At 40.3% G+C, this 25,800-nt stretch overlaps 1 protein-coding gene across 1 annotated transcript; it reads left to right on the top strand.

Moving 5' to 3' along the window:
* Positions 1 to 21,041: 21,041 nt before the first annotated feature.
* On the top strand, positions 21,042 to 22,673 carry LOC109148163 (protein LURP-one-related 6). Its single transcript, XM_019295992.1, has 3 exons — positions 21,042 to 21,348; positions 21,555 to 21,800; positions 22,404 to 22,673. The coding sequence occupies exons 1-3, from the start codon at positions 21,103 to 21,105 to the stop codon at positions 22,539 to 22,541; spliced, it is 630 nt and encodes a 209-aa protein (XP_019151537.1). The 5' UTR covers positions 21,042 to 21,102; the 3' UTR covers positions 22,542 to 22,673.
* Positions 22,674 to 25,800: the final 3,127 nt, after the last annotated feature.

Raw genomic sequence — 25,800 nt, 5'->3', positions numbered from 1 at the left:
AATAATAATAATAATAATAATAATAATAATAATAATAATAATAATAAATGAAAATGAAAAAAGAAATAAAAGAGAAAGCGTGAGAAACACCAAAGATGTAGGGTTAAATATGAACAGTGAAATCTTTGGCTCTGTCCTTTTCGCGTCTCTCAATGAGAGAGTTTCATCGAGCCGATTCACATTTTTTTTTTTCTCTTTTTAATTTTTTTTACTTTTATTTATTTATTTATTTATTTATTTATTTCAGGGTTTATTGTTATTATTATTATTTTTAAATTAATGTGTGTCTCCCTCAGTGCTATTTCCCAAAGTACAAATGTCATTGTTTGATGGTGACGTCACATCCTCCATGTTTGGTAGATCTAAGCCTCCCGTCGTCCCTCGTCTCCCTAATACACCTTTGGCTTAATAGTGAAAATGGAAATCTTTTGTCCACGACTTAACTACTATGGAGTATCACATTTCATCCACAATAATATTTTGTATAAATTTTAACTCTATAGCCGCTAATAATACATAAGAGGTCAACCACACATGTACAATAAGTCAACCGCACTTGAGCATTCCCTCTGTGTGTTGGGTGCTAGTGAGTGTTGAGTTCCTCCTATTAAGAGGTAGCGGATTGATCATTTGAGGGGAAGTAGACTACTCAAGAATTTTACATTTCATTTATGTCATAATTCTAATTGAAGTAATTGAATTCAAAGAATTAAGAAAATATAAAAATACTAAATGAAATAAGAAAGGCGGGATCAATGAAATATTGCTTCGTCTTCACTGGGAACTTGAGTAAGGAGTAGACCTTTTTTTATTTTTGGGTTTTCTAGAATGTGAAAACGAGAACTCCTTGTCTTTATTTTTTTTATTTGGTGTACCTACTTGAGCCGGATGAAAGGAAACATTCACGTCCGATTTCGAAGGGGGGGAGCTCCTATAGAATCCTATCCCAATTTTTCTTTTGCTAGGCCCATAACTAAAAAACCCACTTTTTTACGATTACGGGGTTTATTCGAATATGAAATCCAATCTTGGAAATACAGCAGACCTTGGAGTCACCCCTCCTTGATCTAAAAAAAAATATCGTAATGAGTTAATGAACTTACAATTATGACTTGATGTAATTATCGGTTAATTAAGAAACATATATCAATATGTGTGTCTCAATAAGATCTTTTTAATTATATATTTTTATACTTTAATTTTATTTATACAAAAAGAAAATATGAAAATAAAATTAAGCTAAAAAAAAAAAAGAAGAAGAATTTAGAGTAGAATTATTATTTAATTAAAATAAAAAATATAAAAAATTCAATCACTCAGCTTTTCAACCAATCATATATAGTAGATTGATTATATTGAGGTGTAAATTCCTATCTAAGAGTTTTAACCTCAAAACTATTACCATTTATTAGCTCTCCAAAGTTCATTGGGAGTGAAGTATGAGACGCAATTGTGTGAACAATCACTAGATAAGAACGTGATAGGTCAACTCAATGTTGTAGATGTAAGTGGTATTATTAGAATTGGCTTAAGTTAGTAGGTGTATAGTTTTCATTATGGTATGAGAGTGACTACAAGCATTGCAATTGAGTTGTGGATAGTTGGAATTAAGGCTTTAGGTTGTGGAGTTAGAAACAAATTTTGTAGTTACAAATTGAAAGATATTTGACAATTTCAATGTTCGAGCTCCTTTTATTTTTAATTTCTCATTCGATGCAATACAATGCATGCTTCTTAGGGATTGGGATTGATTTGTTTGCTACATTTATGATTAAGTAAATAGTTTTGTAGACTTGTTGAATTCAAACTAGATGGATACCTAGCAAAAGTATGTACCCAGTTGGCATATTAGGTCAGTTAGGCGGGGCAACGTATTAATCTCGAGAAGGGATTTTTTGTTACTCTTAAGCACTGCACTCTTTGGCACATTGGCATGATAGAGTGCAGTCTTAGCATGAAGCATTCTAATATGTTGTTTCTCGGTGTTACACTCTTCAAGGGTCGTAATCATGTTATATATTATTTGTCCATTCTTGAAAAGATTGAAATCAGTTTAGCTAGTTGGCAGTGCAAGCTGCTGTTACCAGGTGGTCGATTAATTTTGATTAAACATGTCCTTTCTTTTATGTCATTATATCCTGTTGCCTCACCAAGTTGTTAAGGCAATAGAGCAACGACTTGCAAAGTTTTTTTTTGAGGTCCATTCGAGGTAAGTTGCAGTTTCATTGGGCTTATTGGGATAATTTTTTTATCATGTTTTTTAAGGAGAACTAGGTATTAGATCGTTGGATATTGTACGTACAATCGGCTAATGCATCTCAGCTTTGGTTCAACTCTCGGTGTGGGGGCTCTCTGTGGAGTGACTTCTTTCGATTAAAGTATTTGGGTCTAAGTGTTCTTTGGAATCACATGTTTGGATCCAAATGCAGGATATCTCAGACTTTGTAGATAGCCATTTGCTTGAAATTTCAGGGGATATTGTATGGATACCTACTGCGTCAGGTGAGTTTGCCCTAACATCGGTTGATGATCTGCATTGTCTTGATAGGGGGAATATGTTTTTCTTCTCAGAGTGTATGGTCGGCTAGCATTCCGGTCAAGGTCTATATTTTGGTGTGGAAGCTTCTTCGCTGATTTTTTTTTTTTTTCTATTCTCGGATTGCTTGCTCTGATTTAGTCTTAACTTGCCTTCGGTGTGCCCATTTTGCTAGAATTCTTCTGCTAGTTTAGGGCATTGTCATTGGGCTTGTCACCAAGTTTCAACAAGCGGGTTTGATCAATGAGGATGACTTGTCATGTTTGGTGGCTGTTAAGTGTGCTACGCTCGGTTGCTCGAGTTCTCGCCCTATTTGTGCCTTGCCAAATCCTTTTGGTGATTTGAAAATTCTATAATTCTTGTTGCTTTCTCATATTCATCCGTTTTAGATGCTTTTTTTTTTTAATCATTTGAGAGTTTGGTCGCTAATTTTGCTCTTTCGGATTTAGAGGGAGATGTATTGGATTAAATGGCTTAGGCCGCCATAAGTGAAGCTTAAACTTAGATGTACTGTGATGTTTTTTTTTTTTTTTTTTTTTTTTCGTTGTATGGTGCAGATGGGAGGGGTGTGCATGCTTTCGTGATTCTACAGGTTCATTGGTGGTGGCTCTCGCCTTCTCGTTGGTAGCTTCTTTTGTGCTAGAAGCTGAGGTGTTAGCGCTGGAGTTTACTTTGCGTAGGTATGATTTATCAGCTAATCAACTGGAATTCTTTGAAGTGGATGATGGATTCAGCGCTACATTATGCATATTTCCTAGTGGGTCACCCATCGTGTGACTGCTGTAAGTCAAGCACACTTAACCACGGAGTTAGTTCTTTGTCTATCTGGTTTCCATATCATACTTAAAATCAATTTGTGATAAGTACCAAGCGCTGAACTCGGCTGACGCCTAACAATGGATTCCTCTATTCTGGTCAATTTCATTCAATATGCCTCTTCCCCGGTTCCATGGTTTGTGCAAGTGTGCGTCTAACTGTGGCTCAGGTTTGTGACTTGGTTGCCTCTTTGTCCCATTCCATCGTTCATGTTTACCGCAAAGCCAATAGTGTCACTGATGCAAATGCAATCATAGAATATATGTTCTGTTGTTTCAACTATGAATCCACAGAAAGGGCATCCTCCCCCAATCCAAACCCTCTTTCGCTTTAGATTTTCTCGAACTGGTAACACATCACGAGGCGAATCGCCAAAAGGAGGTTTTTCACCTTGGGAGGCACCGGCAATGACCACAAACGCTTCCACGAATGAAATATACCTTCAGAATTATAGTGTATTGGAATTTCGGTAAGCATTCGATAACCGTGTAGCACCCCCGTATATCACCGATCCACCTCCATGAATCCTTGAGCTCTTTATTCACAGGAGTTGAGAGGATTCTGTGCACATCGTCTTCTCGAAATAAGTCACGCACAACGCCTGTATCCCAATCGCCATACTCATCCAGCAGCCCGCTTACTCTAGCTTCTTTGAGCTCCTCAATGCATGGTGTGGTTAGAACCAGATTAGAAGGATTAGAAAGCCAGCCCCAACCCCAAATATTTGTATCCAAACCATCCCATATCCTTCGAGCTAAACCCCGCCGTAGTACATACTGTCCTGCCAAATATGCTCCGCCAAAAATAACTGGGATTCCCTCGTAATTTTGCCTCCTTAAAGTCACAATTGGGAAAATATTTGGCCTTCAACAACCTACTGACTAGTGAGTCTGGATGAATCAACAAACGCCAACCCCGTTTTGCAAGAAGTGCCAAGTTTAATTCATGTACTTTCTTAAATCCCAATCCCCCCCCCCCCCCCCCACCCTAAACTTCGGCTCACATAAATGGCTCCAGCTCAACCAATGTATCCCCCTACTACTCGTGCCACCACCTCCCCAACAATACCGATTAAACAGTTTCTCAATCGTGTCACAGACCTGAGCCGGTAACAAAAAAGTAGACATAGTAAATATAGAGAGAAAGATCGAGCTATGCTTTTCAGCAATACCGATTTGAATGTTTGTTGGCGTCTGTTCAGACAGTCTTTTTGTATGACTTGCGGGATTTTCTTGTCTTCAGACTTTTCGTTTATGATTAATGAATAAATTTTATTTTATAAAAAAAAAAAAGAAAAAAAAAAAAGAAAGAAAGAAAAAAAACACCGATAGACTTTTACACGTCATTTCACAATAATTCACATAGAGAAACATGCTGCAACTAATAACTAACGACTACTCATACTACATAAATTTCTACCACCAACAAACACAATTAACTACCCCCATAAACTAATACAATCAAATAATTAAAAGGTAATCACTAATCGCCTATCATCCCTACGGACCCTACCATTATGCAAATAAATTAGACTATTTCTCAATCATGTGCTTGAATGAGTAAAGTATAATTCTTATGTTTGATTGTAAGAAGTTCAATTATTACATATACACTCTCGATCAAGTTAAATATGTCATAGAGTTTTTTAGTGTGGTTTATATGTTTTTGGGACTTGAGGGTTATTACAAAGAAGAGTGGTTTACCCCGTGCATAATCAGGTGAAAACCAATCTTAACATGCGAACTTGTGAAGGATTGCACCGTAATTACTACATGATTGTACTATACCTGGATACAATAGCACCGCAAGGTCCTCCAAGCATGTCTGGGTCCCTGTGAGCCGTAGCAGTGCAATCATGTAGTAGTTGCAGTGCATCTATCACAAGTTCGTAGATTAAGGTTGATTCTTACCTGATTAATATATATATATATATATATATATATATATATATATATATATATATAGAATTAAGTTTCAGTGCGGGTAAATGCTTCCCGTGCGGTTGTGCGGGTGATTAATGTGTGTGAGTTTTGTACTTAATGTGCGTGATTAATTTTAGCGAGATTGTTTTCAACATTCAATCAAATAACACATTCAAATAAATGAAATAATGATAATTTATAAGTCATAACATCAAAACAATATTAAAAATTAAAAATACTCAAATACTTCAATCATCTAAAGATTCAAAGTATCGAACTAGTCTACGAGTGTATATATATATATATATATATATATATATATATATATATATATATATATATATATATATATATATATATATTGAAAAAATTATTAAGGCTGAGTTGATCGGGTTAACTCGACTGAAATGGACAAGTTAACTCGACTAAATTGACACTAGGCGGGAACCTAGGGAGAAATTACCACGGTCTAAGGACGCCTAGCGCCTAGACTGATTTTTGCAACATTGATGATAATAATGAATGTAGTATGTCAGTATGTGTGTGTGAATAGATATGTGGCGAAAAAGAGTAGAAATGTAGTAATAGTCTTATTTTTCAATTAGAGCAAAAGAAAAATAATATTTCTTTAAAGTTTCAAAAACAATGTTTTCTAACTCGTAAAATGAACCATTATTTTTTTTTGAATGCTACTAGCTCTATTACATTGTAGTATCTGTTCATATACTTTCTCAACCTACTGAAACACAAAGAGCTAATAACGCCTCCACTGAGGCTCGAACTTACAACCTTCCAAATGGAAGTCCAACCCGGGTACCATTGGACCACATAGTCCTGGTAAATGAACCATTATTTAAGTAAACATATTTTTAATTTTTTTATATTTAACAAAAAAATTAATATAATTTTAAACAATAATACTAAATTAGACTGTAAACATTAAAATAAATTAAATTATAAATAATTTGAGATGACACATATTATCTAAAGAGTTCTACTACATAGACTCTCAAAATTCTACTCCCTCATTTATACTCCCTGAGGTGGCAGTCCAGAATTGGTTATTTTCATCATGTGAGTCCACAGGAAAATATCTACATCAAGAGCATGTGAAAGAGAATATAAGTTGGGAGTTTAAAATGGGAGTACACCAAGTATTTTCCTTATCTAAAACATAAAGAGTATTCCGTATTAAATAATGGATTTGATGAAACAAATTAAATAAAGAAGTTTTCAAAAAAAAAATAAAGAAAATGAAAAATGAGAAAAGCTGTGAATGTATGTTCGTTGACACAGTGGATGATTGTCGTGTAGGTGTAGATATAGGCTATGTTATAGACTTATAGGTTACGGATAGGTATAGTTATGTAAAGCCAATTGAAGAGTGTAGTTTTGGATGATGGACGTGACACTCACCAATTCCTTTACTCTAACTATTTGGAAGCTTTAGTCACTTCATAGTTCGTTTTCTTTGATTGATTGATTTCCTAAGAAGCTATGCTTTGCTTATTATTATTATTATTATTATTATTATTATATATATATATATATATATATATATATATATATATATATATATGGTAGGGAATATCCCGACCGACATAGCTTTACCCCGATCCGTGTGCCTTCGTCCTTTTCTTCTTGTATTTGCAGGTAACAGGTCGGGTTTCTTGTGAAAGACCCGGTCGGGGCACGACCGGGAGTTACCCGAGCGGCTGTGTCGACCACCGAGCGGTAGCCCTTAGGCGAGAGAGCTGACGAAGGACACGTGGCGGCTCCATGCGACGACAGGCAGGGCACCCGGGAGGTTGACACGTGGTGGTTACGTGGGGGACATGCCGAACGGCCGGATTTGTGTCTCCAGCTCCGCGGCTATAAATACCTGCGATAGCTACAGTGTGAAGGACTTTTGGACGATCGATAGGTTATTGTTAGAGAATCCCGACCGCAGTCAGTCGACACTCAGAGCAACCAAGTAGATTGTACTTAGGGTCTTCACCGTGATCAATAAAGATATTTACTTGCTTTGATTGGTCTCGTGTTTATTTAATTACTGCGTACGTGGCAATTAGCAATTTGTCACAAGCTAGCCGTCAATCCCGCAGCAAATCCGGTCGTACAGAAGACCCGGCACCTTTCTTCCGATCGCCGCGAGTTTGTCAGAGAAGAAGTCAAGAAGATGGCGGCGATCGAGCACATCCGACCGGTGATCTATCCCGAGTGGGTGGCCAATATTGTCCTTGTTCCGAAGTCCCCAGCTTGGAGGATGTGCATTGACTTCACCGAACTTAACAAGGCCTGTCCGCTCGACCCGTATCCTCTACCGAGTATCCATCAAATGGTCGACGAGACGGCCGGGGCCGAGTTGATGAGTTTCATGGATGCATTCAAAGGATATCACCAAATAATGATGCACCATGAAGATGAGAGCAAGACAGCTTTCGTGACCCCGGACGGGCTGTATTGCTACCGAGTGATGCCGTTCGGCCTCCGCAACAAGGGAGCGACCTATCAGAGGATGATCAATATGCTCTTCGCCGATCTGCTAGGTCGAACGATGGAAGCTTACATTGATGACATGCTGGTCAAGAGTCGGGACCGATCCGACCACACTCGGGACCTCAGGGAGTGCTTCCAGATCATGAGGAAGTACCAGTTGCGGCTGAACCCGACCAAGTGCACATTTGCGGTTCAGACCGGGAAGTTCCTCGGCTACATGATGACTAAGAGGGGAATCGAGCCCAACCCAGCCAAAGTGAAAGCGATTCTAGACATGCAACCACCTTCAACCGTTCGGGAGGTCCAGCAATTGACCGGTCGGTTGGCGACTCTCAGCCGGTTCCTCTCTAAGTTAGCCGAGCGCGCTTTACCTTTCTTCAAGGTATTGCGTAAAGTGAATGGATTCGTTTGGGACGAAGAATGCCGAGCGACTTTTGATGAGCTAAAGGAGTACCTCATGTCACCAATCGTGCTCTCAAAGCCCGAGCTCGGGGAAGAGCTAGACGTGTACCTCGCCGTCTCTGATCGTGCAGTAAGCGCAGTGTTGTGCCGAACCGATCCGGTCGGGTCCAGCAACCGGTGTACTATGTAAGCCACGCGCTACATGGTCCCGAGCTCCGGTACTCCTGGTTAGAGAAGGTCGTCTGCGCCTTGTACATTGCAGCGAAGAAGCTGGCTCCCAATTTCCAGGGTCGAGCAATTCGCGTTCTAACCGATCAACCTATCGGGCCAGTCCTCCGAACTGCTTCATCATCCGGTCGCCTAGTCAAGTGGGCGTTAATGCTGACCCAGTACGCGATCGAATACCGACCGAGACCAGCCATCAAAGGTCAAGCCCTTGCTGATTTCTTGGTCGAGTGCACCGCCCGGGATACCCGACCTCCCGAGGTAGTGGATCCCGAGGCTGAGTGGTGGTCGCTGGCTACTGACAGGTCGAGTAGCAAAAAAGGAGCAGGAGGAGGAGTGGTGGTCACGAGCCCGGAGGGATTTAAAGTCTACTTCGCTCTCATGTATCAGTTCCACCCGACCAACAACGAAGCCGAATACGAAGCCTTCATCAACGGCTTGCAGTGCGCTCGGGTCGGGCAGGTTCTCAGAGATTACGAAGTCAATAGAGAGCGTCTACAATTATACCGAGACTTAGCCATGGAGAAGCTCACTCAGTTCCGGGGGTATACCGTCCAGCACATACCCCGATTGGATAATGCAGATGCGGACATCTTGTCCAAATTGGCTCAAGACGCCCCGGAACACATGTCGAAGATAGCTCGGATTCTGGTGATCCCGAAACACAGCATCCATCACCTGCCGGTCAATCCAATCTAACCGGTAGAGGACAATTGGATCACCGATCTGAAGGAGTTCCTCGAGCACGGTCGGCTCCCAGACGATCCCCAGCGTGCTCGGAAGGCCAAGCTTAGAGCCCCGAGGTTCCAAGTCTTGGACGGTCGTCTTTACAGGCGATCGTATGGAGGCTCTCTTATGTGTTGCTTAACCGCATTTGAAGCCGATTTAGTCATGAAGGAACTGCACTCGGGTATTTGTTCTTCACATCAAGGAGGCCGATCACTAGCTCGTCGTATCATGCTGATCGGGTACTATTAGACGTCCCTCCAGTTAGACTGTGAAAAGTTAGCTCGGGAATGTGAGACGTGCCAACTGTTTGCCCGGATGCCTGGACGACCGACAACCTTCTATCAGCCCGTCACGACTGCAATTCCCTTTGCTAGGTGGGGGGTAGACATTTTGGGACCCTTCCCTCAACTCTCCGGTCGGAGAAAGTTCGTGATTGTCGCCATTGATTACTTCTCCAAGTGGATAGAAAACGAGCCGTTAGCCACGATCACCTCTCAGCAGTGTGCTCGGTTCCTTTGGCGCAATGTCATTTCCCGCTTTGGTGTGCCTGTGCATCTCATCAGCGACAACGGCCGCCAATTTGTAAGCCAGTATTTCCAAAACTTCTTGGCCACGATCGGGACGACCCACGTCCGATCGTCGGTGGCTTACCCGTAGGGAAATGGACAAGTAGAGAATGCCAACCGGACAATTTTGGAAGGTCTGAAAAAGAAGCTGCACTCGGCTGGTCGTAGTTGGGCCGATGAGTTACCATATGTATTGTGGACTTATCGGACGACCCCAAGGGAGGCTACTTTGGAGACCCCTTTCGCCCTGGTTTATGGAGCAGAAGCCCGACTCCCGATCGAGGCTTGGATCCCGACCGATCGAGAAAGAACTTACAACGCGGAGGAGAATGAACATGCGATGGTCGTGGATCTCGATGGGGTCGAAGAGAAGAGAGAGCTAGTCGCTCGGCGTATGGCCAGTATCAGAAACGAGTCAAGAGTTCAAAGGATGTCCGAGTCAACCCTCGTTACTTTCAGGTGGGAGATTACGTCTTACGACGAAGGGAGGCCAGTCAACCTTTGGAAGGCGGGAAGCTAGCTCAAAACTGGGAAGGGCCGTATGTCATCAGCGCGGTCGTACGACCGGGGACATACCGACTGGAGACGACAACCGGTTGGGTAATCGAGGGGACTTGGAATTCCGAGCACCTCGTCATGCTTAGGCATTAGCCTATTTTTTGTAATTTTTGGATGAGGTGGGGGCTCGACCTGCGAGTCAGTCCCGATCGTTGATTGTAAATTAAATTCATTATTGTAAATATTTATTCAACCGCCTGCGAGCGGGAAAGTTCAATGTATATACGATCGGTGATTGCTCGACCGTTTACATACGGCGGCCCGGTCGGTTATTTTCTTTACCTTCATTGCATACAGGACATTTCATTACCAAGTCACATCGACCGGACGAGTTAGTAAAACGGTCAAAAGCGCTCCTCTTCGGCGGACACTTGGGTCACGCCACCGATCGGGAAAGCCAGAGCTCCCAGCATAATTCCCCGATCCGTCCAACTTCTTTCCACTATCGCACCCACTCGTGCCTCGAGGGCACAATAGTGTGGGGGCTGGGATGAAGTGAATTAGGCCCATCGCTCGGGAAAACCCCGACCGTGGAGGCTTATCCATTTTCAAAATTTCGATAAGGCCTGGAGATCGGGTAAACCCGATCGAGTAGGTCAGCTAATCGTCGAAATCTCAGATGCACGACCGGGCCTTAAGGCCACAAGGTCGGGTGTCGAACAAGTCGACTGGTGCAGGACCGGGCTAATAGGCCGTAAGGTCGAGTGCTAAGGGTCGGCGCATGCATTAACTAGAAATAGAAGTGCGAATAAGAAGGAAAGGAAACGAACGATATAAGTTGGATAAAACTGAATTTCATTAATTAAAAAGAGTGCCCGGTACAAACTCGGGACCGGGCTCCCGATCAGCATCATTACAAAACAAGGAAGTACTAATTCTACTTCTTCACTTCCTTGGCCTCGCCCTTCTTGGAAGCTTCCGCCTCGCTCGGGGTGGCTGCCGTCGACGCGCTTGGGTCGGCCGCCTTGTCCTTTAGGGCAAGAGGAGAAGGACCGGGGTCCGCAAGGTCCGGAGGGAGTGCAGACAGAACAAGCTGGAGGTCGTCCCCTTCAAGAGCTTGCCCCAGTCGTTTCTGGGCCCTCTCGAGCATTTTCCTCTGGCCGGCTTTGAAGGCCCACCGACCAAAGGATAGGATCAGGTCCTCCCCGATCTTCGTCCGTCGGGCCGCTGTGAGGAATGTCGAGCCCGTTTTGTCGTCCTTGAAAGCCGACTGGGCCAGCTCGTCCGGGTTCTCCAACCGGGCCTTCAACTCTTTATTTTCCCCGATCGCCCGTTGAGCGACCTTTTCCGCCAGGACCCGATCCTCCTCGCTCTTCTTCAGGTCCTTCTGGACCTTCTCCAGCTCGGCCTGGATGTCCTTGACCTCTTGAAGGCGTTGGGCAGCCGTCTTCTTGTGGCGGTCGGCGTCCTCGGCCAGCGTGGCCTGACCTTGCCGAAGCTGGGCCGCTCGGGAGATCTGCAATGCAAAAGGCGATCAGAGTTAGCCCGGTCAGAAACACTTGTGTGAAAAATTAAAAGAACAAGGTGCTTACCTTGGTCAGGTCGTGGCCGATCCTTTCGGCCACTTGAGTTGGGGTCATTTTCCCCAGATCTTCTCTGACTGGCCCGGCATTGCCGATACGGGCCAGTATGGACGATTCGTCCTTATTTCGCCCGGTCGAGGGGCTCGGGCTGCGTTGTTCTCGGCGGCGCTTAATGCCGCCCACCTCGGTCACGCCCTGCTCGGGCACTTTCTCCTTGCCCAGGGCGACTTCTACACGGGTAACCAGGACGTCGATCGGCTCGACGACGAAGCCCTCGGCCGTCGTGACGGTCGAAGCACTGATGGGTCGGGCCGTAGGGACCTCCTTCTGCCCAGCCGGTTTCGCTTTCGGCTTCTTCTTGCCGCCAAGGGAGATCTTGGCGGGCGGGGGAAGAGGGGCGTCATCATCTCCGAACTCTGCCATGGCTGCAAAAAAGAAGAAAGTTAGTCAGGTCGAGAAATTAAGCAACGCTCGAGGAGTTGCGATCGGGAGGAATCAGCTAATGTTAGACCTTTCTTCTTCCGTTTGGATGCCTTGGCGACCGTCACGCCCATTGGAACGGGCAGATACTTCTCCGGCAGGTCGTACACAGGGGGCGGGAGCTTAGCCGCCTCGAGACTCTCGGCCGTCCGGAAAATCGTGTACTCGTGAATTTCGCTCGAGATCCGAGCGACTGTGTCCTTGAGCGCCTGTGTCTCGACCGGCACGACTTGTTTCCGGAAATGAGTGCTCCAAGCACGTTCGACCGGAAGGATCCAGGGATCATACTTGATGGAGAATATTCGGTTCTTCCACCCTTTGTTGTTCCTGGGCAGCCCTTCAATTGCGCACATGTCCGCTCGGGACTGTAGCATCAGAAAGCCGCCTCCGTAGCTGGCCGGGAGAACCTTTACTTGGTAGATGAAGTTGAATAACTCCATCGTGCAAGCTGCTTCATGCCGAGCACAGATCTGGGGGAAGCAAGCAATGATCTTGTGCGAGTTGGGGCAGATCTGAGCCGGAACGACCCGGTAGTACCCCAAGAAGGCCGTCAAGAGAGGAGGAAAGGGAATAGCAATCGGGACCATCAGGGAATCGTAGTGCATCCCGATCCATTTGCCCCGATGCCGGTCTATGATATTCCCGAGCTTCCGGCTTGTGTCGAACTCTACCCGCCCCCCGAGCCTCTCGGAGATCCTGGCCGCTTCTCCTTTGGTCAGCCGGCTCATCTGCTGTTCGACATTCTCACTGTTCAAGCATTCGAACTCCTCGGCTGTTGGTGCAGCCGGCCCGGCCGTATTTTCCTCAGTCGGCTCGGGAATGTTCCCTTGGTCGTCTCCTCGAGGAATGGCTTCCGGGTGATCCCCTATCACCCGGGTTGGCGTTTCCCTAGCGCCCTCGGTCGGAGAATTCCGTCCGCCCGTCGAGGCTTCCTCGTCTTCTCCGCTGGAACTCCCCGACCCGCTTGAGCTGGAGCCCGTTGACCCGGACGAGCTGGATGTTTCTCTTCGCTCGGGGGCCCGCTCGGGGGCGTGTACCGGTCGGTGGATGACCTCGGGTGAGTAGGACATGATGTCCACTTCTTCATCGCTAAGGTGCTCGACTTCCTCGTCGTAGTCCGCGACTGAGGCGTTTTGGCTGTCAGAGTCCGTCATTTCGATCTACCTAAAGGTCAGTCAAGTTACTAGGGGACTCGAGGCGTTCGGGACAGTTAGTTGCGACCTATCAGCTCTACATATAAATGTAAATGCTAAATAAGAAAGGGGGCAGAGAACTTACCGATTGAAGGTGCTTGGCGAGGAGAGTCTTGAAATCCTTTGCTCGATTGCGTTGCTGAAATGCTTTGCTCGGGGCTCTCTGAGGGTACTGATAGAAGCAATAGATTGGAGAAAGTTCAAATGAGGGACTCAAGGGCCTATTTATAGGAGAGCATTTAGGCGGGAAATGAGTCCACTTGCATGACACGACCCGCACTGATTCCGAGGCGACCGTTGCAGTCGCAGAGGCCGGCAGTGGCCGACACGTGGCAAGGGAAGGAATGACAGCTGGCTGGTCGGTCTGATGGCTGACGGTTGGGCTTCTTCATCCCGTCCCGTTTTTACCCGGACGGTCAAAAAGGTCCGGACTGGGGGGCTCTTGGTAGGGAATATCCCAACCGACATAGCTTTACCCCGATCCGTGTGCCTTCGTCCTTTTCTTCTTGTCTTTGCAGGTAACAGGTCGGGTTTCTTGTGAAAGACCCGGTCGGGGCACGACCGGGAGTTACCCGAGCGGCTGTGTCGACCACCGAGCGGTAGCCCTTAGGCGAGAGAGCTGACGAAGGACACGTGGCGGCTACATGCGACGACAGGCAGGGCACCCGGGAGGTTGACACGTGGTGGCTACGTGGGGGACATGCCGAACGGCCGGATTTGTGTCTCCGGCTCCGCGGCTATAAATACCTGCGATAGCTACAGTGTGAAGGACTTTTGGACGATCGATAGGTTGTTCTTAGAGAATCCCGACCGCAGTCAGTCGGCACTCAGAGCAACCAAGTAGATTGTACTTAGGGCCTTCACCGTGATCAATAAAGATATTTACTTGCTTTGATTGGTCTCGTGTTTATTTAATTACTGCGTACGTGGTAATTAGCAGTATCAATATATATATATATATATATATATATATATATATATATATATTGAGTTCTACTACGTATACTTCAAATCTTACTTTTTCACTTTTATTCTATGATGTTGTAACTAAATATAGAATATTTTTATTATTGGGTCTCAGAAAAAGTGTTTACATCAAGAAATTGTGAGAGAAAATAGAAGCTGAGAGTAAGAAGTGAGACTTCATGTACCATGGAAACATTAATAATTCAATTCACTCCTCGAAATATTATGTGTGACATCATTTCTTAATTCATATATGTGGCTATGAGAGTTGTGGCTCCTATTAATCACAACATGTTATAAATTCACTCTCTTTCAGCCATTTTATCTTCAATTAAAAACCAACTTCATTTATTTCCTTTGCATTCTTTTATTAGCGTCCATATCTGAGCAGTGCTTTACGACTATAGTTAGCGGGTGCAGGTTACTATAGAATAATTGTGTAACCTTGGGGGACACCGACATTCTTTACACCTTGCACTTGGGTACCAGCAAAATTGTTCTAAAAAACAATGAGCCTTTTCACGCAACAAATTTTAATTACCGTTGTACTATCAGTTTTCTCAACAATTTTTAGAACAATTATCGGCTCTATGGCCCCTTCAGTCATACCCGATTTCTCTAAGACATCAACCCTCGACGGGAAGAACTACAAGTGATGGACACAAATAATACTCATTTTTTCCAGCAATTAAAGTTGGCCTATGTGATGTTCTCAGACCCACCTGAGCCAACTCAAGTGTTCCCTTTGCTCGGCCCTGTAGAGGTTAGTCCTGAACTCGACCACACTTCTGGACAAGAACCTGGTGTAACCCGGGCACAATATGACAATGACAACGTTGTAATCAAAGGATATCTTCTTGGGTAAATGAACGATAAATTGTTTGACATAGATGTCAAACAAGAGTCGGCAAAAATCATTTAGGAAACTTTGTCAAAGAAATATGGTGTCGATGACGTGGGAAGACGAAGCTATGCCATCGCAAGATTCATGGACTTTCGAATTGATGATAGTCATCCCATCATGGAGCAAGTTCACGACTACGAAACCCTGATAAGTGAAGTGATCAGCGAAGGCATCCAAATCTACAAAGTCTTTCAAGCTAATGTGTTGATCCATAAGCTCCCACCATCCTAGTTCGACTATCATGACAAACTCAAGCATAAGAAGAACCATATGACCCTAGAGGAAGTGATTTAACACATCCAAATTGAAGAAAATAATCACCTCAATGATAATAGTACCACTTCTCTTTCTAATTATGTTAGAGCTAACATTGTGAAATGACAAGAACAAAAAGGCACAGAAGACAACAAAAAAAAAAATCACGGGAATTTCTAAACGAGTAAAATTGAGAAACCCAAAGGTGGCTACTTTGTGTGTGGTAAGCAAGGACATCGAGCATACTAGTGCTACCATCGCAAAGACGAAACCAATGGGGGGCAAAAACCAAACCAGTCCAAACCTCAAGCTAATCTGACTGAGCAAGATGATGTTATAACGACTGTCATCTCTTAAGTGAACCTGATAGAAAATCACCTCGAATGGATAGTGGACACTGGAGCTTCTTGACACTTCTTCTCCAACAAAGCCTTATTTACCAAATTTGAGGAAATTAAAGGTGATCAAGTATTCATGGGAAATGCAATTAGCTTTGAAGTCATTGGAAAAGGGATGATATTACTCAAGCTTAGTTCTGGTAAAATCCTTGCCTTAAATAATGTTCTTTATGTGCCTTCCCCGCGTAGGAACCTAATCTCTTTTGCATGGGTTAATAAAGTTGGGGTTAAACTAGTTTTTGAGGCAGATACGCTTGTTCTGACCCGTAGTGGGTAGTATGTGGGGAAAGACTACATGAATGGGGGCTTACTTGAATCTTCTGTTTTCTCCACTTCTATGAATAAGACTTCTACTTCTGCTTATATTGTTGAGTCTTTTAAACTTTGCCACAATAGGTTAGGTCATGTTAAGTCCTTAAATTAATTAAATTTTTTTAAATTTTTTTCTAACCTAAAAAATAATGATTTTGATGTTTGTGTTGAAGCTAAGCATGTGAGAAAACCTTTTCAATCTGTAACTGAAAGAAAAATTCAACTTTTAGAATAAATTCATAATGATTTAGCTCATTTCAGAAATACTGAAAGCAAAGATGGGAAAAGATATTACATCATTCATTGATGATTTTCAAGGTTATGTAAAATCAATCTTTTAAGAACTAAAAATGAATTGAAGCTGAACAAAATTTTCTTATTTATAAAGCAAAGACAGAAAATATGTTGGATCATAAGATCAAGATGCCGTTATGTCTGATAGAGGTGAAGAATATGAAACAACTTCCTCAAAGAAGTAAGTGAGAAGGAAGGTCTGATACATGAGGTATCTGCCCCCCGGTACCCCACAACAAAATAGCATAGCAGATAGAAAAAATAGAACCATTGAAGAAATAATGAATGCTACGCTAATTAGTTTTGGGTTACCCAATCACGCGTGGTGTGGGGCGGGGCGGGCGGGGGGAGGGTGGGGGGGGGGGCTATGCCCGTTTTATTAGCGAACTTTACACTTAATAAAGTACCCCATAGAGATTTTGACAAAACCCCTTATGAACTTTGGAGAGGTTATGCCCCAAACCTAAAATATTTGAAAGTGTGGGGGTGCTTAACTAAAGTTGGGATACCTTCCAATAAACGTGATTCAATTGGTCCAAGGACATTTGATGCTATATTTGTTGGTTATGCTGAAAATAATGCTGCATATAGATTTATGAGTATATATCTTATTACTTTCTATGTGAAGTTAGAGATGTTGAATTTTTTGAACATGTGAAGTTGAACTCTACTAGTCATGACGTGCCTTTAACCGATGCTTCTTCATCTTCGACTCCTACCTCAAATATAAGGGATGACTTAGATCAACCGAGAAGGAGCAAACGACAGAGAATTACCACAAACTTTGGCTTTGACTTTATTATTGCTTTCTCTTCTGAATATTGCATGATATTGATGATTTAAATGAACATTTTTTTATTTACATATGCTTGAAGAGGAGCCAAAGACCTTTGAAGAAGCCATAAGGTCAATAGATGCAAACTTCTGGAAAGAAGCCATCAATAGTGACTCAATTAAGTCTAAGCACACTTGGGAACTAGTAGATTTGCCTAAAGGTTGTAAACCCATTGGGTCTAAGTGGATCTTTAAAAGAAAACTTAAAACCAATGGAATGTAGAAAGATTCAAGGCAAGACTAGTAGACAAAAGTTTTACACAAAAATTTGGAAAAGATTTCTTTTATACATATTCTCCTATGACTAAGATTGCTATTATTCGTGCCTTGTTTGCTTTAGCATCTGGCATAAACTAATTGTGCATCAAATGGATGTGAAAACTGCATTATTAAATGGTGACCTAGACGAGGAAATATACATGCAGCAACCACCGAGGTGTGTAGTCTCTGGTCAAGAGGGGAAAATATGTAAACTCATAAGGTCTCTATATGGTCTAAAACAAGCTCCAAAACAGTAGTATGAAAAGTTTCATAAAACTATATTCAGCTTTGGGTTTATTGTTAATTGGTCAAATTCATGTGTACTCAAAAGTTATTGATGAAAATTATGGGATAATATGCTTGTATGTTGATGATATATTGACTTTTAGTACACACATTAATGCCGTTAATGAAACCAAATTAAAAGTCACAAAAACTACTAATGGGTTTCTTTGTCTTAGTCGCACTATGTGGAGAAGCTTCTGACAAAGTTCAATAGCATTAATGAGACATATGGCCCCGAACTCTAGCCTAAGTAGCTAGAACTATAGGTCAGGTGCTCGAGCACTTGAGCTAGCCCTATGTTTTTTTTTTTTTTTTGAAAATAGCCCTATGTGATTCCATTGTTTAATTTTTTCTTTTTAGCACATAATATTTTTTTTTCGAACTATATATATCCTGAATCTAATGATTCGTTAGGACTCATGATGAGGTAAAATCAAATCAATATAGTTTTGAGACTCAATACTAAATTGAATCTTCTACGCACAAAAAGTCCAATCAAAATCCAAACCAAAACTTCAATATTTGTGGCAAGAATCAAACCATACTTTGTCGGCAGAAGCAAGTTTTAAGTAAGAATTCTTATCATGTATACTTTGTTTAATTGTTTAGAGTTTACCTGTGTTGAACTCCAATCACAAGGGCCCACCTCTGTCTTTAAAATTTAGTAGATGAGGTTATTGCTAGATGTATCTCAACATGACTCGGTTCCAATTTTGATTCTCCTAATACTTGTACATTGATTTTGATTCTCCTAATATTTGTGCACGGGAAAATAATGCCGTGTGCGACGGAATTGACCGAATGCGTTTTGGCAAGAATTAATTTGTGATCTTCAATTATGAGAATTATGTTCATCCACTCGGTCACACTTTTTGGAGCTAAATTTCGAGTGAATTTTATGATAATAATAGGTACCTAGGTTAGTTGAATATAACATATGGGATGTTTGGGATGGTGGGCATGAAATGGAGATTTTATAGACACGACAATGACTTTTTGTCTTTCACATATAAGTCGAAGCCGGGAGAGGATGCGTCCATTTTATCACCAAAAACTTTGCCTTAACTTGTGTCGATGGTTTCCTTTTGTTAGTTTTCAAATCTTCCTTTTCCTATTCTTAAATCATAGGCCAAACATGCTTCCTTGTCGGAACTCTTTTCTCCCTTTTTTCTTTCCATTCTCCATTCTCCCAGGAGCTGAGGTTGTTTGTTTAATTTGGTTTTCTGGGCTTATATTTTTCAGGATTTCGGCCCAAATATCAATCCAATCTCAGTGGTTTTGGATCCAGTTTTTATGATTACAAGCATTTCATATAAACCTAGTTTAGAAATTCTCGTCTTTTTTTTTTTTTTTTTCCTTAAATATTTTTTAAAGCAAAGGGGATTTCATTAATAGACTCATTCAAACTTCAAATTGTCCAAAATGACAGGAGGAGAACAAGTAACCAATGCAAACTTTACATTCAGACCAAGAATAAGCTACTCTAACTAAACTATTCTTGTATTGAATGCTTGCCAACTATTTAGATGTTATTCGTGATACTTATAGATGAATAAAGAAAAGTTTTATATTATTACAATGTAAATAATGAAAAGAGGGAGAGAGAAAAAGAAGAGGAGAGTCTCAGGATTCAAATGAAATTGATTTTTAATTTATTTTTAGTACTACTGACTCTGTTACAATGTAGTATCTGTTTATAGCTATTTTCTCATTTTACTAAAGCACAAAGAGTCAATAACGCCTTCAAGTAGGGCTCAAACCCTGACTTTCCATTTAGGAGAGTCATTCCAACTCTGAAATTGATTTCTAGTTTAGAATTGAATAGATACCATTTAATTTAATTCTAAAAATGCTTTATTCACTCACAAAATGTCTACCTTATTCAGGAAACTTATTTAATGAATGAATTGATCGAACTATAAGACTACTACTGCAAGTCAATTCTTCCCTTCTTCAAATAATTATTCCCTTTTCTAATTATTAGGTTGCCAAACTTCAAAAAGCTTACGTACCCTTTGTTGAATATTTACATATAAAATTATAAATATACATATATATAATGAAGATATAACATTTATATATGCGTGTGTGTGATAAGGTTGAAAGTTGAAACTCAAAAGCAATAATGAGGTGGGAGCATATATAGTAGGTAGCATTGGAGGTCCATGTACAGGCTACTATACGTACAAGAAATTGAAGTATGTTACCACCACCTTTTCAACATGGAATATGTTAAAGTCCACAAGATTCTCGACCCTTTAGAAATACAGACTTTTTGACAACAAACTCGAGTTTAATTTATATTAACCAAACCTAACATGAGATTTATTGGAAAGCTTGTTATCGTTTACTATAGCTGATCGACTCAAATCAAGATAGTTAATAGACTGATTTCACGACGAGTGAACCTATTAGTTACCAAGGCAACGGTTGACCAACTTAGTTGGGATTGTCCTAACACGAGATTCATTATCTTTCAATTTTGATATGATGCAAGCATGTATGTGATACAATCTCATATGCTCCAAAGGAGATTGTGAAATGATACTTAATTTAGGTCTAAACCTCAACTGTTAAGCTAGCTTTTGTGGTGGAGTTAGGGTTGTGACTCGAGTGTGTTAGCTTAGGATCGATCAAATGCTTACCACTTATCCAAAAATCTCTCTAGCCACTAATTGTTGGATGCATCTGCCTAACAATTTCCCCTCCTAGCAGGTTCAGATACCAGATGTTAGGATTCAGCATTTATCACTATGCCAAAAGTTATAGCTCGTAACGAATGCCTAACTTTATTTCCTTCCCCGTTACATTTTCAAGAGATAGAGTACGTGCTAGACTTGCTCTTCATCGACATCCACAAAAAGTGATTGTTTTGTGAAGTGTATCAACTCGTATAAGATAATCATTAGCGAAGCTAGCTAACGTGCATGTGCCAATTACATGGGCAGATAGCTGTAATAAGTGCCCAACACACAATAAAGTTACGAGGTGTCCTAACGAACTTGCCAAACGTTTGACTTTTCGAACGTCCATGCCACAATTCACCCCAACATTTACGTATAAATAGAATATATATATATGCCTGGGAAATGGGAATGTGAATCAAAAGACAGCATTGAATTGAGATAAGACGAAGAAGCAATAATGGGTTCCAAAGCAAGCCGCACCATCAAAATCATGCCTATAGTTAGCAAACTCCACTGCTCGGTCTCCGAGGAAGTTCTGGTGGTCCGCCACCGCCCGCACGTCGTTAACGGCGGAGGTTTTGTGGTCACGGATAGCGCCCAAAACCCTGTTTTCAGTGCTGATGGCTGTGGAGTTCTTGGGAACAAGGATGAGCTCATTCTTAGAGATAGTTATGGAAGTCCTTTGCTTCTTATACGACGAAAGGTATCTATCCAGTTACGTTTTTTCTACAATCAGCTAATACTATCAACTAATCACTAATCGGCAGTTATTTACCAAACACCCATAATGTCTTTTGTTAAGAATATGTTTAATTTGGATTTTAGAACAGTCTAATTAGATTATTTGTACCATTTTAGGTTGGATGAAATTAGTGTTATTTAATCAATTTTAGGGGTTTTGTTTTTAAGGGAGGGATAGTTGAAGTGCTAAGCATGACAAGGAAATGGAAGGGCTACACAACAGAATTTGAAGGATCTCAGAAGCTGGTTTTTACCTTAAAGGAGCCGAATTCATGTTTCTTGAAGAACATTCCAGTAAAAATTTCAATTGAATCAAGCCATTACGGTGGTGATCACCGGAGTTTCGCCGTCGCCGGCTACTTCCCCAATAGGGTTTGCAGCATCGTTGATTCTCTCGGCAATGCCATTGCACAAGTAAGTTATAATAAATGTACTGCATAATGCACCTGTTTTATTCCCTTAATTTCTAATATAAGATTAACATTAGGGATGTCAATTGTACTCTAACAAGAAATTCAATTCTATATCCTGACTGAAAATTAGAAAACGGAGGCAGGAATAAGAAAAACTTTTAATTTCCCATAAGGAAAGGGGAGTACTCGCTTTGCTCCGTCTCCGAAAATATACATATATAAATATTCTAGTCACACGACACACAAACACACATACATACATACGTACATATGTCCCGAAGATGCATGGAGAGATCTTTTTCTGCTTCCCCAACAGATCGAGATGGTGACGGGAACTGGGAATGGAGGAGAATGTCGGGGAGGGGGGGTGGAGTGAGGGGGTATGCCTATTGCCCCCATCCCACCATGTTGACATTTCTAATTAATATAGAAGTTGCTCGAAAGGGGATAGTTGCATGTGTATGTAAAGTGTAATTTTTATATTAGAAAATTTTGGGCTCGATTTTTGTCAACACTCTCTTGGTCGAACTTGCCGTACAAGATCTCCTAGTGCGATTTATCCCGGCCTTTTGCGTGATCATAAATTTTAATTTGAATTTTGTAGGTTGGTGGGTGTAAAGAAATAGAGATGGAAAGCAAGGATATATATAATGTGATTGTAAAGCCAGGGATTGATCAGGCCTTTGTTATTGGAGTGATTGCAATTCTAGACTACATATATGGTGGATCCACCAGATGCTAATTCTTCTAAGCCTGCCAATCAAAACTATTTAATTATTTGCGAATTTATTTATACTACGTTACATCTGCATCTCATGGGATAAAACTAATTCGATCGAGTCTCGATTGGATTCTATTCAAGACAGTTTTCCAAGTACGTTGGTGTATATATATACGTACTATACTTATGAATTTTATTTAATTTGTCTTTAAGTAGATATGAAGTTAGTAATTACTCATAATTAATATAATGTCCTTTTCCTTAATTTTGAACGTTGTCGTGTGGTATTTTATGTTTGGTTGGTGCAATTAATACGTAATTAATTGCATATTAGCACATGTGACTTTTCAATTGATTTGACTAATAAGGGTATTTGAAAACTAACTTATACTGACTTATTTGACAAATTTTAATCGTTTGACTTGGTTAACCAATTAAAATAAGTGTTTGGTAATTATTATTATTATTGTTATTTTAATTTCAATAAGCTAAAATGAAAAAGTAACTTGAGATAGCTTGTTGGTATCACTCGATTGCATTTTCTTTTTAAAACTTTAATTTACCTATAATAGTTATTATTTATTAGGGTGTGTATGTTTATATATATTTTATTTCAATTTTAATTTACTTTTTAAAATTGAATTATTTTTTATTTAATAAATACAAAAACAAGAGTTAAAATTATAATCTGTAAATAACAATGCTAAAATCATTATCATCATCATCATCAACAACAACAATAATAATATAATTAAAATAAACTTATTTTAAAAGTTATTTCTAAAACTAAAAAAATTAAGGATAATTCAATAAATAAAACAATATACGGAGTATTTATATCTTTTAAAGTAAGTTTATTAGTTACATGCTAACAGTAAATAATTAATTGTAAACAGTGCAAAATAGTTAACACAATTCATCAGCTAACAATGCAAGTAATTGTTAAACACTTTCTTGAGACTCATAACTGTTATTAATAACATTTTAAGTAAGAATTTTATATATGGATAATTATAAAAATAAAGTGTTTTCATAATAGTTCAAATGTAGGCTAACAAGGAGAAAATATAATTTATGGACTTCCGAAATTTTAAATAAATTCTTGAATGGATTGGCTACGCAATAGCTTTCTTCCAAACTTTTATCACCACACGTATAAAATATGGAACCGAATAAAACTTTAGAACAATAAAAAATGGAATCGGCATAATTTAATTAAAGTTAATTAGGTATCTATTTTATTTATAGGAAAGTCACTATGTTACTCAAATGGGCCGTGAGTTATAAGATCCATAGTTGACTTGCTCAAATAAAACCGCAAATTATGCCATGGAATCGTGTTCACCGAGAATGGTGAACACAAGGCAAAACGACGTCGTTTTTAGGCAAAAAAAAAAAAAAAAAAATCGCGGATGTGGAGTTAACGGCGCGCGTTTGATCAAATTATGAATTTTCTGTTATGAGATTATGAATTTTATGAAAATTCATAATCTCATAACAGAAAATTCATAATCGCATAACAGAAAATTCATAATCTCACAACTGAAAATTCATAATCTCATAACAGAAAATTCATAATCTTATAACAGAAAATTCATAATCTCATGGTTCCAAAGTGAATGTGTAAGCATGGTTCCAAAGTGAATGTGCAGGCATGGATTCATAATTTATGAATGTCCGTGATTTCGGACGAGAATATGTAGGCATGGTTCCAAAGTGAATGTGCAGGCATGAATTCATAATTTATGAATGTCCGAAATTATGAATGTAATGAAAATTCATAATCTCATAACAGAAAATTCATAATCGCATAACAGAAAATTCATAATCTCATAACTGAAAATTCATAATCTTATAACAGAAAATTCATAATCTTATAACAGAAAATTCATAATCTCATGGTTCCAAAGTGAATGTGTAGGCATGGTTCCAAAGTGAATGTGCAAGCATGGATTCATAATTTATGAATGTCCGTGATTTCGGACGGGAATGTGTAGGCATGGTTCCAAAGTGAATGTGCAAGCATGAATTCATAATTTATGAATGTCCGAAATCTTTGTTCACCTCAAATTAAAGTGAAACCGCAAAATGTGAAAATAAAGAAGAAAAGTCACGCAATTAATTAAAAAAAAAAAAAAAAAAAAAAAAAAAAAAAAAGAAGAAGAAGAAGATAACGGTGTACTAACACCGTTGGAACCGTGTTCACCATGAATGGTGAACACGGTTCCATGGCATAACGTCCGAAATAAAACAAAATCTATAAATAACTTTCCAGAGAAGTTGAACTTGAAATATTGTCTAATCGTCTAACCAATTTCACTAAATTATACCAATAAGGTATCTTTTTATTCATTAGTTACTATAAATTAATTGATTCACCTTACTTTAAAAAATATATATTATTTTTCTAGTGTAAACCACGAGGTGTTTCAAGTCTTTCTTCGTCCGTCTTACAGTCTGGGCCCACTCGACTATTCCCCGCTCACTCCGAGAGACACATGAACTAGCCCTGAAAGAATCGTCACTTATGAAAATAGATCCCGAATTATTCCGAAATTTATATTTATTAATAAAATACAAATCATATACATATTGTGATAGTAAAATATTTTAGTCCTTCCGACATTAACATTTAAGCTATGATTTGTAAGATTGTCCTTTTTCATTCATTAATGTAAAATGTTGCGGTACACCGCCCATTGAATGTGATCGGGAATCCTAAGAAATCGTACGTGGTACACTAACTGGAAGAACATAATAACCAAGAAAATGAGTTGAGACCGAAACCGTGTATTGTATTGTATTGGTGTTCCCATTGCGATAAGATTCCTATTTCCTACATACCAAATGCAAAATTATCCAAATCTTCCTTCTTAAGAAATAAGAATCTTCCACTGAAAAGGAAAGCCCAACTAGGACTCCCTACTCGTTCTTGCTTTTACAACAAAACTTTTCGTTTTTCAAAGGCATCAAAACACTGTTTCAAAGACAACTTAGTCGCAGACCAACCTGCACTGCATTTAATGATTACTTTAATACTTCTATACCTCACACCCACCCCAGAATGAGTCGCAGGTTGTTTGGTTCCCAGGTTGGCCTTGCCAGAACGTTACAAATTCGACTCTCAATGACCTATTGGCTTTCTTGGTCTAAAGTTAGTCAGTTATGGACGGGCAATCTGAGCTAGTTTACAGACAAGAACAAGATTATCTTTGCGTAGACAATATAAACCTAGTCATTTTGTAGGAAACAAAAATGGCTCATTCATATACGACACATG

Source organism: Ipomoea nil, unplaced genomic scaffold, assembly GCF_001879475.1.
Source record: "Ipomoea nil cultivar Tokyo-kokei standard unplaced genomic scaffold, Asagao_1.1 scaffold2036, whole genome shotgun sequence".
Taxonomy (NCBI): Eukaryota; Viridiplantae; Streptophyta; class Magnoliopsida; order Solanales; family Convolvulaceae; genus Ipomoea; species Ipomoea nil.
The sequence above is the reverse complement of the archived record's forward strand: the minus strand, read 5'-3'. Positions and strand labels throughout refer to the sequence as shown.